Raw genomic sequence first — 16,169 nt, 5'->3', positions numbered from 1 at the left:
AGTACTCATAAATACTGTGAGGGCTCCACTCCCGACTCCTGGCCTCTCTCTGCCGGAAAGCAGCCTAGGAAAGATTTCTCCAGGTAGGATTGTTGGTCGATCACCTGTCGAAGGATGCCTTAGTAAAGTAAAGCCAATGAGCGATTCAAAGCGTTAGTAGCGGGCCGAAGCCTCGCAACCCGCCAAACCACCTTTTTTTATTTTCTTTGCTGATTCCTCTCAGAAATAATGAAGGTGGGGAAACCGTGAAGCCGCACGATCTCCTTAACAAAGGCATCGGCCACCTTAAGGGCGTTGAAAGGATGCTTCAAGCCTATGAAGTGACTGTATTTCAAGAGGCGGTCCACCACCATGAGGACAGTGTTGACCCCGCGAGACAGGGAAGCCCTTCACAAAATCCATGGAAAGATCTTCCCAAATTACTTCGGGAATGGGGAGGGGTTGCAAAAGCCTTAAAGGACTTTTGCTCACCATTTTGCTACGCTTACAGATGTCACATTCTCGGACAAATTTTCCGACATCCTTCCTCATTCCCGGCCAAAACCAATCAGCGGTAAGCCGGAGATAAGTCTTGATTTCGTTGTCGTGCCCTCCAATTTGTTAAAACAGAGCAATAAACTTTGATGAGTTAGATTGGACAAGCCATCCTTTATAAAAAAACCCGATCACCTTTTAAATAAAAGCCTTTGAGCCCCTCCTTGCCATCCTTGAGGCCCTTAACTATCTGGCCTAACCACCTATCTTCCACTAACTCCCTCTCTAATTCGGCCCAGTTCACATAGTGAGAGTGGATCAAGGCCCCAAACTCAACCAGACTCCCTTTCTTCTTCTTCGCAGGTTGTTCCGCCATTTCTCATCTCGATGTGAGAGGGCGTCAGCCATAGAATAAAAATGCGGTATCGGTCGCGATTGCGGAAACGGTCGCGGTATCACGGTATCGGAGTTGATGTGTTAGTCGCGGGTTGTGTCGTGGTTGTAACGGCAGAATTTTGTTTTAAATTTATTAAACCAAAAATTATATTTTATTTTCAAATCTAAATTTTATACTTAATAAACCCTATAGAATTCGAATTTCACAAAAAAAAAATACGAAATAGTCCATGTTAAGTATGGAGTTGTACACTATGGAGTAAAATACAATAAAAACTTGGCAAGTAGAGGGTCCACAAAAGTACTCACATGGGGATGTTTGGTTTAGAAAATAATGAAGTCTGCCCCACTATCACCAACATCCACTTTAGGGAGTTTATTTAAATAAAAAACCTTGCCAGCTCACACTCTCTCACCTCACCTACAAGTACTTTCTTTCTTCTAAAGAACTCTCTCGACTTTAATGGAGGTTTCTCCATTATTTTTTTATTTTTTCCCCTACTTTCCCTTTAAAAAGCAAGCACAAAAAACACCGCATCAAAGCGGCAAATCTCGGATCGGTAGCTTTGAAATCTGATACATATCGGCCGAATCACGACATCCCGGCCGCATTTTTATACCATGGCGTCAGCCACTCTGTTAGTGGTTCCCGGCTTATATTGGATGACGAAATCGAACCCAACAAGCTTCCGAAGCCACCTCTGATACTCTGTTGAACAGTAAGGATCACAAACGGCCGACCCAAAAAATAACGCCGCCACTTCAACACGGCCAAGGAAATTGCCATTAATTCCTTTTCATAGATAAATTTTTTGCGAGCTCTCACCCCTAATAGTTTACTGTAAAATGCAATAGGCCGCCCGTTTTGCATCTTCACCGCCTCAAACCGAACCCCGAGGCGTCGGTTTCTATCACAAACCCTTCCCGGAAATTCGGGACGGTCAACTGGCGGTGGTGATGGTTGTCTTCGGCTCTTGGAAGGATGTCGTCGTCGCCTCCGACCACCCGAAGCTCTCCATTTTCAATTGTGAAGTGAGCGGTCCGGCAATTTGAGCGTAACAAACGATGAACTTCCGGTAATACCCGGTTAAGCCTACGAAACCCCGCAACTCCATGAGGTTTCGTGGGATTTCCCACTCGAGAATGGCTCGAATTTTTTCACCATCCATAGACACTCCTTTAGCCGAAATGACATGCCCCAAGTAGGCTATTTCCGTTTTGCCAAACTCGCATATTTTAAAGTTGGCGTAGAGGTGATGCTCTTCCAATTTTTCAAGCACCAACCTTAAATGACTCTTGTGTTCTTCGATTGCCTTACGGTAAACCAATATATCATCAAAAAAGACTAAGACAAATTTCCTCGAGTAAGGTCGGAAAACGTCATTCATGAGCAATTGAAAGGTAGCCGGTGCATTACTAGGAATTCATGGTGACCCTCATGCGTTCGGAAGGTCTTGTGAGTGTCCTCCGGCTTTACCCGGATTTGATGATTTCCGATTTCAAATCGAACTTTGAAATATCGAAGCCCCATGAATCTCATCTAATAACTTGTCTATGACGGTGATGGGATATTTATCGGGCACCGTCTCCTTGTTAAGAGCCCGATAAATCGATAATCCACACAAAAAGGCCACGACCCATCTTTCTTCTTTACAAGTAATACCGGGCTAGAGAAAGGACTTGGCGACGGTTTGATAATCCTGGCTTCAAGCATCTTGTGAAAAAGCTTTTCGATTTCATCTTTTTGCACTTGAGGATATCGATAGGGGCGAACGCTAATCGGGTTCATTCCTTCCTTGAGGGTGATAGAATGCTCATGGCCTCTATTTGGAGGAAGGTCATTCGGCATATTGAACACCCAATGGAAGGTGGGCCTAATGTCTTTGGCCTAACTTAGTGGACTCCAATTTAATCAAAACTCCATTAGTAGGCCTTATTTCTCTTTTTTAAGCACCCTTAGCATAGCCTACAACGTGACTTGAGTTTTCTCAAGTAGGGTAACCGGTCAAAGTAACCGGAACACCGACAACGGAGAACTTCATGACATGGGTCCGCCAATTGGTAACCACGGACCCTAACTTCACGAGCCATTGTATCCCAAGGATCACCTCGACACTTCCCAATGAGAGTGTTAGAAAGTCTTCAGTGATGGTCACTCCACCACTCAACTCTACCTTAACACCTTTACATATCCCACTTCAATGAATAGTGTCCCCATTTCCTAAGACAACCGCGAACTCTCCTCCTTGCACCATCGAAATGGCCGCTTGTACCACCACCGAAAGAGCCAGGCGGGTCTATCATTATCACCACTCCTTGGCCCTTAATCACTCCGCGTAATTTCATAGTCTTTGGGTTATGGATCCCAATCACAGAGCAAAGTGAAACTTGGCCATGTTCTTTGGAGGGGTTTTCCTCCAATATTTCCGGCGTCCCCTTCTACTTCCTCCACGTCCTCCGCTACCATAAGCACACTAAGCTCCTTCCTTTTGCAACGATGGCCCACACCCCACCTCTCATCACATTGAAAACACAACCCTTTTGCCCTACGTTCTTGTGATTCATAGTTTCATACTCGGTCAACCGTCTTGTTCCCCCCATCGAACCCTGGGCTAAATTGTGGGTGACTCGACTTATATTGACTTCAGGGGATTTTGGACCAACTTTTGGGCAGCCTACTTGGCAGCCCATAAGTTTGTATCAATCCCCCTTTACTCATAGTTTGGGCACTCTAGACGTTCGGAGCTGTGCTTGAGTTTGTCAACCCAAAACTCGACCTACTCTTCCAGCCCCTCAAGACTCGTTTCCCTTGCTGGACCCGATTCTTCTCCTTAATACAGCCTGCCATCTCCATGGCCTTCTCTTAACTTTGGGGATTAAGAAGCCTGAGTTTAATCTTAATTTCTCCCTTCAGTCCATTAACAAATTGGCCTAACAAGAGCCTTTCAGGTATGTACTCCAATGGTGCTGCCATTTCTATATATCTCCGGCGATACTCAGCTACCGTACCCACCTGCTCAACCGCTAACCATTGTTCATGCAATTTTCCGGTGTGGAATGGCCGGAATTCGCTGAGAACCCATTTTTTGAGGTCCAGCCAACCGTAGAACGAACTACCTTTTTGTTCCCATTAGAACCATTTAAGTGTGTCCCCATCCATAGTCATCACCGTGGCCTCAATCTTTTCCCTCTCTGTCAACCGATAAAACTCGAAAAACATCTCCACAAGTGTCGTCCAGTTTTCCGAGTGTGTTCCTTCGAAGACGGGCATTTCTAATTTGCGGTGTTTCCACTGACCGCCGTTACCACCTCCACCGTCGTCACCACCTCTCCCGCCCCCCTCAGTTATCAGGCGGGTGCCACCCTGGCCGTCGTAGGGTCTCCCTCTGACGAGCGTTTGTACCCTTTTGCATCTCCGATTGTGAGTTGTTATCCCCAATTCCGGGCATCTCAAGCGGCTGATTGGGTGGATGTCGCTATTGGGCCTGTTTCGTTTTCTCCATTTCCTCCTGTAGCTTTGTGATCTTTTCGCAGTCTATTGCGGCTTGGGTGTCCACGGTGCTTCGAAATCGGTCAAGCCGATCTTCCAAGCGATTGACGGTGGCAGCGACCACCTCCTCCATTTTCTTTCGCTCTTCCTCTATTTTCTTGCGTTCCTCCTCCATGGCTACCACTCAGGTCAAGTTGTTGCCCAGTGGCTACAGCTTTTCCTCTATGGCCTTCATAAAAAGAGTGGTCAGGCCGACGAGAGCCTCTTCTACCACGTTTATTATAAAGGAAAAATTGTCAAAAATAATACAAACTTTGAGAGGTCTGCCAAAAACAAGCCAATTTTTAAATTATTTCTAAATAATACAAACTTTGAGGAGTATCCGTTAAACCGGTTGGTGACTTGATTAGTAGGTATATGAAACACGTCTTGTTATTCTATTAGTTTGACATTTTAAATAATTTTTTATATTCTATTAAGTTATTAACATAATTATTTTTCATAAATAAAAACAGCCCTCTCCCCTACCAACATCCAAATTCCCAGGCGCCCGAACCTCTGCCGCAACCTAGCCCCCTCCCTCTCGCCAAGCCCGATCCCTGGCATCCCTAACCCCTCCCTCTCCCTTCCCCGACTCCTACCCGCCACGTATTAATCAACCGAGCCACTGCCGCACGACGATGATGATTTCTTCAGCGACGATGATGATTTTTCCCCTTAAAATCACGATAATCAATCGCCAATACTACGACTAGTGAAAATTCTAACTCCGACAACGCATCAATCACCATCAATTTGGGTTTTAACGGCATCATTAATTTCGTGGGAGGGGGATTTCGTTGGCCTGGTTGTTCGAGGGGAGGGGAATGTGGTTTCGATGATGGTGGTTCGAGGGAGGGGAGGGCAACGGCGGCAGAAGGTAATGATGGTCGGCGGACCGGCGAGGTAGCTGGAATGGCGTCGCAAGGTGATCTTGGAAGGGAGATCTTGGTGGTGGAAGAGGAGGTGGTTGGTGGTGAGGGATTAAGGGAGGGGTGGTTTTTTTTTGTATAATTATTTTAATAATTTAATTGTTAATTAATTATAATCAATTTTTTTAGTAAAACTATAATTAAAGCTTTAATTAGGTGTTAATTAAATTCTTAAATGAATTTATCAAAGAAATAAAAATGTTGTTAACCAGTTATTTAGGTTTTAGGTGAAATGTCTCGTTTAAAGTGGATACTCTCTAAAGTTTGCATTATTCAAAAATAATTAAAAGATTGACTTGTTTTTTGTGGACCACTTAAAGTTTGTATTATTTTTGACAATTTTTCCTAATATAAAACCCCCTTGTTCCTCCACTATTGGCCAAAGGACATGGAATGCTCCTTAAATGATGAGAAAAAGGAGTAAAAGCCATAATTATTTCTAAGAGCTACTTGTAGTAACACAAAAAAAGCTAAAAAGAGAAATTAAATCTACAACACTTCATACCTTCACAAAAACTATATTATAACAAAACTTCCTTAAGAAAATTCCTAAAAAAAATAAAATATTTGCTAGTGGGGAAGAAATAAATTGTATATATACTAATTCACAACTATTGAAGGATGATAGAAAAACCTTTTCCAAGAGAACGAGAGCTTATATTAGCAAACAAGCAACATTAGTGGATATTTGAATGATCATAGTAGTTCCTTAAGCTTGGAGATGTCAACACCAACTCCAAGTGTTCCAAGTTGATTATTACAAAATAAATAAGGAAAAATTGTTAGGAATAATACGACCTTTGGCCGGTCTTCCATAAATAAAAACGACATTTTGTTTAGTCCCCAATAAAAACCTTTGATACCGATCCACTATAAATAGGATAAAAAAACTGGTAACCGGTCTCATAGGTAAGAGAATGACACGTGTCACATTACGATTGGTTAGAAATTTTGAATTTTAATTTTAACATATTTCTTTTAAAAAAATGATATTAATTTATAAAAAAAAAAATAAAAAAATTAAAAAAAACACTTAAAAAAACCTCCCCCCGCCTTCCCCATTTAGCACCCCCACAAACATTTCTCTTGCCACACCACAGTCCCCCTTCCCTGTTTAGCCTCTCTTTCAACATGATAGCACCACCCCATCATTTAGCCCCCTCAGCGCCCTTAGCCCCTCCAACCCTCTCTTTCCGCGCTAGACTGCATCCCTTCGCCAGTTCGCGAAGCCCACCCCCTCTCCGACCCTCACTAGACCATACAACCCTCCCCACTCCGACCCTCAATCACATCCCTGACTTAGTTTTAAAAGGCGCAAGGCGCAAATGGTCCTTGCAGCCTAGGCGCAAGGCGAAGGCGCGCGCCTTTTGTATGCAAGGCGCATGTATTTACATATTTATTTCAAATTATTTTTTACTTTGATTGTACTAAATACCAATTAAAAAGATTCATAATAAATTAAATAATAATATATGTAAAGCTAAGATAGTGTAATTTGAAAAAGTGTCCATCATTCTTCAATTTATAACTTATATCTTAGTTATTTTCCTTTGAGGCGCAAAGGCACACCTTACCAAAGGCGCTTTGAGGCGCGCCTTCCGTAGGTGACTGAGCCTCGCCTAGCTAAAGCCCATTTCCTAGAGCCTGGGAGTGAGGCGCGCCCGAGGCGCGCTTTTTAAAACCAAGATCCCTTACCCTCAATAATCCTAACCCCATCCTCTCAGGAATTTCAATTGTGGGGAAGGTTTTTCAGCTAGTGGTGGCCTAGGATGGAAGTTTCGGGTTGGTGGGGGCAGGGCGTGGCGGCCGACTAATGGGTTCTGGTGAAGGGTTGCCGGTCTGATGGTAGGTAGGGTGGGGTAGCTGTTGACGGAGTGGGCTTTTGGGGTTTTTTTTTTTTTTACATTAAAAATCTATTTTATTAATAAGAAAATCGTTTTAAAAAAAACCTACCAATTACAAAGTGACACGTGTCACACTTAACTTATTAAACAAGTTACCAACCGGTTACGTTCTATTTATGACAGATCAATGCCAAAAGTCGTTTTATTAGGGAATAATAAGAAGGTCGTTTTATTTTTGGAAAACCGGCCAAATGTTATATTATTCCCGACAATTTTTCCAATAAATAATTAAGCATTGTGCTACAAATGACTAGCTCGAGGAACAACAAAAATAAAATAATCATTATAGTAAAAAAAAAAATACCCTCGGTAAAAGTTTTTGACACTTCAAAATTGCGGAAAATTGTTGAAGAATTACATAAAATGATGATTTTTTCATTCAGAAAATCACTCATCACATTTCATCCAAGCGTAATATTTATAGAGATATAGGATACAATTAGCTATCAATATGCCCCAAAACCTTACATATAGCTATGTACAAATGAGTCTTATAAGGTAGTTTAACACTCCATCCACTATCTTTTATTTCATATAAGAGGAGGAAAAATGGAGTAGTTACCCTAATAAAAGTGAAGTCGTATGAAATTAAGAAAAATTATGAAGAAACCCTAAGAAAACAAAAGTGAAGTCGTATGAAATTAGGAAGAAAAGAAATGAAGAAACTCTAAATTTACACCATTTGAATGTGTTTCAATTAACACTTGCCCAATTTCAATTCTTGTGGGTTAAAATGTATCACTAATGAATTTTATAACTATGATAATTAACCCTACAAATAGAGAGGGTACCTTGTACTCCATACAATATATTGCATTTCATAAAAGAGAAAAAGGCAAGGTATTTAACATGAGAAATGTGATGTTGTATGAAAATATAAAGCAACACTAAATTTGTACTTTTTTTTCCAATGACCACTAGGAATTTATACTCTAATAAGTTAAAGTATATCTCCAATAATTTTTACAACTATAATCATTTCAGAACTATAAAAACCAATCTACCTTTACAAGAAGCAACACGCATATATAGTCAGTTGGTCAAAGGAGTAGAATTACTTGCCACAATCACTAAAGCCATATCCTTATGACACATACATAGTCGGTTGGTCAAGGGAGTAGAATTACTTGCCACAATCACCAAAGCCATATCCTTAAAACATACCTTATGCACTCTTTATAACAATTTACAGCTGCACGAGTGTGTCTAGTATTTCGATAAAGCTTTCCCATCAATAGATGCATGGGCAAGTTTCTTGCCTTGCTGGGAATTCCCTCCATCTGTCAAAGAAGAAAAGGAATATATTTTACATTTGATCATGAGCCTAAATCCATAAAAGTGAGTAATAGGTACTTTCTCAGACCCAAAGTATATGTCACACTTGCATCATGTCGTAGAGTATTTCTTAAGAGTTAAGAGTGAAATTTATTCAAATTTGTATCAGTATAATGGGAAGTGAAAACTAATGGGAAGAGTATGCATGTATATTCATCAAAGGGTGCAATAAATTGGTACAAACACTTTGGGTAGAGAAATATAATTTATCCACAACCACAAGCTGCTTGAAGCACTAATTCAAGGATGTGGCATAAGAGGAAAAGTGAAAAGCCATTTAGATAGTTATCTAGTTAAAAAAAAGGTTGACAATTACGAGATAGATACCATTTCCATCCCATCACGAACAGCTTTTACAATGCTGTAGTTTGCATTAAAAAAAATATATATATATAAAAAAAAAAAAAAAAAAAAAAAAAAAAAAAAAAGAGGAGAGTGCTACAAACATATTCTTTTAAATGAAAACTGCACTTCAATAGTAATAATATAGAGTGTTGACCTTCAATTCTAGGTCATCTTCTTGGTTTACCATCCCATTTTTCACAATGAACTCTGGCAGAACCTTAAGGTCTACCCAGATTAAACTCAAATTCAGGCTTAAGCAAACTTTTCTCGCTGAATTAGAAAACAATAACTTAAATAATATAAGTTTAGCAATATAATCTTCTGCTTTGGTAGCTGCGCTTGAATGCCTTTTCAATCAATTGAATAGAATATGTTATCATACCATCGAAGAATCATATATCCATTAATCCGTCTTTTTCATATTAAACTAATTAAAAGAAAAAGTCTCCCTTTCTATTACATCATTTAAGGCATTGTCAGCAACTCAAAATTATGCTACTTAAGAAAAATATATATATTATATACAAGCATAGAGCAAGACCTCCAGGAGTGCAACTTTATTCTCATTCAATGCAGCGTGACAAGATGCTATTTTGAACTTGACCTGTCACAAAAAAAAAAAAAAAAAAAAAAAAAAAAAAAAAAAAGGGAATTAGGAAGAAAATAAGTATATTCTAAATATATTTTGTAAATTTGGAGTAGGCTAGAAAAGAAGAAAAATGGGGAAGAGAAAATAATAGTTTCTACCTCATATTCATTAAATGTTGAAATATTAAGTAGACTTGGAGAAGAAGACCTGTTTGGTGCGGATAACGAACTTCTGAGAGTGTAAGCGTTTTGCTTGGGGGTGATCTTGTGATGTTGCAATGCTTGCTTATATGTATTCTGTCCCACAATAAAATCAATAAATTAACAACAATAAGAGGACCTTATGCTGTAAACAAAGTATGATCAACATATTTACATTTAAGAGCACATAATATACTAGAGAAAACAACAATATAAACCATTTCTTTTTCCTTTTTTTTTTTTATCTCAATGTAATTTTTCTTTGTCACAGAATTAAACAGCATAGATTAAACAAAAGGCCATTAAAGTTAGTATGAGATGAGCACAATATAATTGATGTTGGAAGGCTAGCGCAAAGTGGTTAGTAGTAGGAAAATAGAATTAAAAAGTAAGAGTGAATCAGCTTCTATGTCCAGAAAAGTGGTAATTAATGGAGTTTTCAGAATTGAACAACTGATTCTTGATGCTGGAAGGCTTACCCAACAGGCCAACACCATAAATCTGCTTATGACTGAGCATTATTAAAACAACTTCAAAACCATATAAAGCATCATAAAGGGTCAATTTGTGGATAGAAATGATCCTTAGATATTTATTGGCAATAAGGCTGAAGTAATGGATCATAAACATAATTAGTCTTTCAGAACCAGGATGATTGCTTTTTGCTCAAATAAAGTAAAAGAACTCTTTTCATCAGAGGTAGGCCAACAATAAGTGAATAAACCAATGCTGAAATATAATAATAAACTCATTTGTTCTTCATCAGTTGATCTACATCATAATTTTTCATAAGTCTTATAAATATAGAAGATAAGAAAAGGCCCCTTTTATATCTAACAGCAAGTTTTAAAACTTCTAAGTTACTATTGGGGAAATTAGGTAAGAGTACAAGTTTCTAGTTTTCCACCATAATATTCACACAGAAATGTAGCTTGTCCCCGTTACAACTACATTTTAAAAGCTTCATCTGATAGCAGGTAAAAATAGAGCTCATTGTAGAGCAAGACACCAAAACGGCTATAAATTGAATCAAATAGCATTAATGCAAGTTTTTGGTTCAAAATCTGTTAAATCTAACATTAATAAACCGTTTAAACCACTAACTCTCCTCACCCCCTTCTCCTTGCCCTAGAATATTAACCATTATATACCGAACATTTCCTGTTGCTCCTCACCCTTGCAACTGCACCACCGCAGCACCTCCGTCTCTGACAACTGTTGCCATCCTACCAACTTTCTTCAACCACAAGTCCATCACATCTCTCTTTCTCTCTTGCTTTCTCTCTCTTGCCCTCACACATCCCTTCAGCCACCACTACAAACCCCATCCCCTTCTACCGACCTTCCAAACACCTAAGCAACATTGCCCACCTACAGCCAAACCCTAGACAATTGCAATTTTTTCCACCAGTTCTTCACACTTGAAAACTGCCTCAAATTCATAGATTCATCCATGATTCCCGCCCTACAATTTCTCTCTCCTCACAATCTTTCCTTTTATTCGGTGGTTGCTGCTCCTTCGCTCACCATTAATGTCTAAATCCTTTTAAGAAGACAACTGTTAAAGAGAATAATGGGGATGGAGGAGGAGAGAGAAAAAAGTATAGATGGGTTTATCTCTTATCAAACTGATAAAGTTAACCTTTGATACAAAAGGTTAGATTCAACTGAAATATTAACAAAATAAACTAACACTAATGTCACGCTTGATAAAGTAGAAGTTCAAGGCTACCATTGATAATCGGTAAAAAGTTTGGCAACCACTGATAAAAGTCAATAGTATATGGCTACTATTGAGGATTTCCCAAGAATCAACCATAAGCATTTACTTGCTGAAATCAGCAAATAACAATTAACAACAAAAACAATATTAAGTAAGTAAACAATATCTTAAGTCTTTTAGTCAAGCAGTCTCAAAAACACCAACAATTACATACTTTTAAGCAATGTAACCTTACACAATATGCGCTTTTAACCTTGGAAACAATAATTTTACAGGAAATTACACATATACAGGTAAAAGGTTTAGACTTTGGTTTGACATAATTTATGCGTCATAGGTGCCCATTTTTGAATCAGGATTTCTCACTAATCAAATGTAATCTACACAGTATTATAGATAAGAGCTAATAAGTTGAATTAAGTGAATAAGAAAAATAACATAAAAATTAAAAAAATTTATGTTCCAGTAACTTACAATTGCTCTTCGATATTCCCTTTCACGATAAAATGAGTCACCAAGAAAAAGCTAAAACAAAAAATGTAGGGTAATAATTAGTGCATCAATCATACTAAAAAATAAAGTACATAAATCCAAATTAAGAGTAAAATCAATACCAAATTCTCAGCCTTAACATTTGAATTAGTTTCAGTATTTCCAGATGGCGAAGTAACAAGGAATTGACCCTGAAAATTAAAACAACAAAACAAAAACACAAAATCAGTAAATATTGGGATGAAATTACGAACAGTAACGCCTGATTATGAGTCAAATTACAGAAATAAATATTAATTAGAGAGAGAAAGAGAAGATATACAAGAAGTTGAGCAGAGTTGTAGAGGCCATGATCAAGAAGGCAGGCCATATGATCTTTTGGAGCATCCATGGGAGAGATGAGAGTGGCGAAATGGGGAAATAGGAAAACTAAGGGAAACTCAACACTGAGGAGAGAAAGGGACAGAGGGTTGCGGACTGAAATTTAAATTATGCGTGAGTACACATATCAACTTTTGTATTTACACCAATTAAGTGGGTGTTTGGTTCAAGCATATTAGGTATAACGTATAAGTAGGGGTGTTCAAAAATACCCGACCTGGTTGACCCGGTCCATTGACCCGCTGACCCGTTTCATTTAGGCGGGTTTTTTTCCATTTTTCCCAAAATTTATGGGTCCGGTACCCGATCTAGTAAAACAGACAAGTATCGGGTCGAGTCATTGGCTGCTCCTGGCAGTTGGCGGGTACCCGTTGACCCGCTAACTTTTTCTTTAGAATTTTTTTTATCTACTTGGAAACTCTCACAAACCAACTGAAAAAGGTAGAATACACATATCTACCTAGAGAGGAAAATCAATTTGCTGATACCTTGGCAAGACTATCCTCAATGGTTAGGATTCCTACGGAAATTGAGCAAATGCCCTTAACAATAGAAAAGAGGCATAAACCGGCTTATATCCAAGCAATAGAGGATGATGAGGTAACTCAGGAAGAAGAAGAAGAGTAAGAACCTTGGTATACAGACATCCTCAATTATGTCACAAATTAGGGAGAATATCCACCTCATGCTGACAAAAGAGCAAAACGAGCCTTAAGACTTTAAACTTCCTAATATGTGCTCATTAATGACAAGTTACACAAAAGGGTGTAGACTTTAAACCTCTTGCAACCATTGTCATCTAGAACATAACGAAATCCTAGTAGGTTGTTTAATTAAATATTTAAGATAGTATTTGGTAAGTATCGTTACTCCTGTGGAAGCATATAACATCATTTGTTTACCCCTCAGGTGTTCTTGAAGTAATAACTCTTCATCGTCTTCTTCTTCAGAGGAGGATTCATCCATTACATCATCATAAGCACTTCCATTTGAACTAATCTGATTAAAAAAAACAAGGAACCAATTAACGAGTTCCTAACATATAAAGCTCACTTCCTATTTCGACCCTTGGTGTTGTGGCTAGCAATGTTAGACACTCTCCAATGCTACAACTTGAAAGGTCAGTTCCTTTTGAAGTTACAGTAGCACTAGATTGAGAGAAATTCTCCATCGCACCAACAATGCGTTTTAGCTCATTTTGCATGAGCTTAGCTGTGCTAACTTTATATTTCTTTCCTTTTTGTGTTTTTTTCCTCTTTCTTCCGATGTTGTATTGACTTTGGTCTTGTCAATACTTTCACTTTCAAGTTGTAGAGATATCGTTTCATTGATACTGTCATCCATAGTAATGTCCACTTGTTCCTCATCTTCTATTTCTTCGTTTCCTATGGTAGACGAGTCTTCTATTTCAGTATCATCTTGTGAATAAGGATTCCATGAAGTTATAGCAGAAACAATTATTTTAGCAAACATGATCTCTAACTCTGTTAAATTTTGGATTCCAGCTTCACGAAATTTGACAACACCCGGATTGGCCTATATAAATAAATAAATGTAATTAGTTAAAACTAACTACTTGAAAAAGGCAATGTAGAAATCAGATTATTATTATGTGCACCTGTTCTTTGAGTGCCCACCACTAATCAAATGCAACAATTGTATTTTTCTCATGATCCCATCCTAATCCTATCTCCTTTTCTATGAGATTCTTCCATGTACTGTACTCCGTTTTTAACTTCTCACACTTGTTTTTTAATTGTTTCTGGTCATACATTTTAACAGACCTTTGTTGGAACTTTATAACCACATTATTCTAACCAATTTTGCTAAAATGAGTGTGTGGTCTATTCCCTGCATGGACCTCTTCAGCATAAACCTCACAAAAAATCTTAGTTGTTTCATCAGACCAAGTTGCCTTTGACCTCTTTACTTGTTCGTTTAAAGACAAACAAAGCCATGAAACGTTGTGCATTACGGATAAGCTTCACCAACCATACCCACAACATAACAATGTAATCTGCCTCCCAAGGTCACGCTTTATAAATTCTACCAGCATTATATTAACAAACCTTACAACATACAAGCATTTCTCAATAATTTACCTTACAAGCATCTGAGAGAATGAACAACGGTTAAATTATAACAAGAGGTGCATCATTTTTTATGTACTCTTATCAATCTCTACTCTGACTAATATCATAAGGCTATAGTTTATAAGCTGGACTTGGATGATAGATTATGTGATTCATTTATCTCCTTATGCTTATATATACATTTATGTATAAAGCCCATTCATAACATGTTCATTAATTTGTTGATGCATAATGTATAGCCAGACTTTATTACTCACCTTTAAGAAAAGGTTAGGTGATGGTTCCCTGTGTATCAGTTCTTATAATAAGAATATGATACTATATGACATCATAACCTCAATACCTCATAACTATATTTCAATCATTCCACTATCACCATCCAGAGTAATTTGGCACCAACACAAGCAATGAATTTAATTAAATAAACATCCAACTACGTACATATACAACTACACCATTGTCAAATCATATTCTTATCAATGAATTCATGTCTGACTAAAACATTCTCATTCTTTCTAGTAAACTATTAATATTAAATTCAATTGGTTCAAACAACCCAAATGTACTATTATACATATGTTTAATTACAACCAATTGTAAGGAGGGTGATCCCATCGTAAGGGGGTCCTTCCTGAGATCCCCATGGCCATTTAAAAGCCTAGGACTTTACACTTGTTAGGGTGTATTAGGATTTGAATTTTTAATTGTTTGGGAGACCTTGAGTTAGAAATGATACTCATCACGCTTTTTTGTAAGAAACAAGTAGGAGTCGTTAATGAGTTTTAGGAAAACTCATAAACCTCGTTCATGCCTTTCTTCCATGTGGAGTTCATGGAATAATTAGCATGAATCATAAATTTACCCATATCCAAATTGGTCTACATAAACCAAAAATGAGTTCGGGAGCGAGGGTACTAAGATAACGTTCCCTTTAGAGGGGAATCGCTATCTTAGCCCTAGTACGACCTCTACTAGCTCTTCCTTTTTCACAATTTCATTACCAAACAATATATGCAACGTGATACGTAAAGACTAAGTTAGTTGATTTTATTTACAAGCATTAATCACGTAGGAATTACATTGCAAAAGTCGTTATTCTTTGTTTAATCAATATTCTTGAAAAGAACAAAATAAACAATATTTGCCTTGTCTTAAGTGATAAAACAACAATTAGTTATCCAATTCTAGTCTTGATTAACGAAAGAATACTATATGAATTAATTAATTAATTAAAAGTTTGTTTAAAGTGATCAAACAACACTATTTATTCTATTAAAGTTATTTAAACAATAAAGGAAAAGTGATTTATCTAAGTGCTCAGGAAACTAATCGTTCTTCTTTTATGTTAAATCTCCGTTTAATGTGTTTATGGACTTTCTTTCTTCTTCGTACCTTCAAGAGCTTCAATGGATGGATTAGGGTTGAAGATTAGTTGGGAATAAAGAAGGAAAAGTAGTATGATAGTAAGAGAAGTAGAGAGATTAGGGTTTTGAAATAGGGTTTTTATTCTGATTTTTCCGGTCCCCGTAATGCTGAACGAAGACCCCTATTTATAGGCGTAGGGATCTAGGTTTAGGGTTTTAGAGCCGCGCCGTCAGGTGGCGCGCGCAACTCTCTGAGTCGCGCTGGGTGCCATGCGCATCTCAATGAGTTGCGCTGGTTTGCGGTTTGCCTTATACGAAAGCGCGTTTTTAAAACTTCTATAACTTTTGATTGCAAAGTTGGATTAAGGCGTGTGAGTTATCATTGGAAAGCTCTGAATGTCTAATTTCCAAT

At 38.1% G+C, this 16,169-nt stretch overlaps 1 protein-coding gene across 3 annotated transcripts in view; it reads right to left on the bottom strand.

The window, feature by feature from the left end:
• The window catches only part of LOC145632051 (anaphase-promoting complex subunit 7-like), a 28,386-nt gene extending 15,995 nt beyond the window's left edge, over positions 1 to 12,391 (bottom strand). For all 3 annotated transcript variants that reach the window (XM_081684319.1, XM_081684321.1, XM_081684320.1), the window contains exons 1-6: positions 12,242 to 12,391; positions 12,042 to 12,110; positions 11,902 to 11,952; positions 9,663 to 9,800; positions 9,457 to 9,519; positions 8,400 to 8,515 (exon numbers count right to left, since the gene is read on the bottom strand). In XM_081684319.1, coding sequence (XP_081540445.1) covers positions 8,400 to 8,515; positions 9,457 to 9,519; positions 9,663 to 9,800; positions 11,902 to 11,952; positions 12,042 to 12,110; positions 12,242 to 12,310 — 506 coding nt within the window. In that variant the 5' untranslated portion in view covers positions 12,311 to 12,391. The remainder of the gene's footprint in view (positions 1 to 8,399; positions 8,516 to 9,456; positions 9,520 to 9,662; positions 9,801 to 11,901; positions 11,953 to 12,041; positions 12,111 to 12,241) is intronic.
• Positions 12,392 to 16,169: the final 3,778 nt, after the last annotated feature.

Source organism: Chenopodium album, chromosome 5, assembly GCF_948465745.1.
Source record: "Chenopodium album chromosome 5, dcCheAlbu1.1, whole genome shotgun sequence".
Taxonomy (NCBI): Eukaryota; Viridiplantae; Streptophyta; class Magnoliopsida; order Caryophyllales; family Amaranthaceae; genus Chenopodium; species Chenopodium album.
This window is presented reverse-complemented; position numbering and strand designations above follow the sequence as displayed.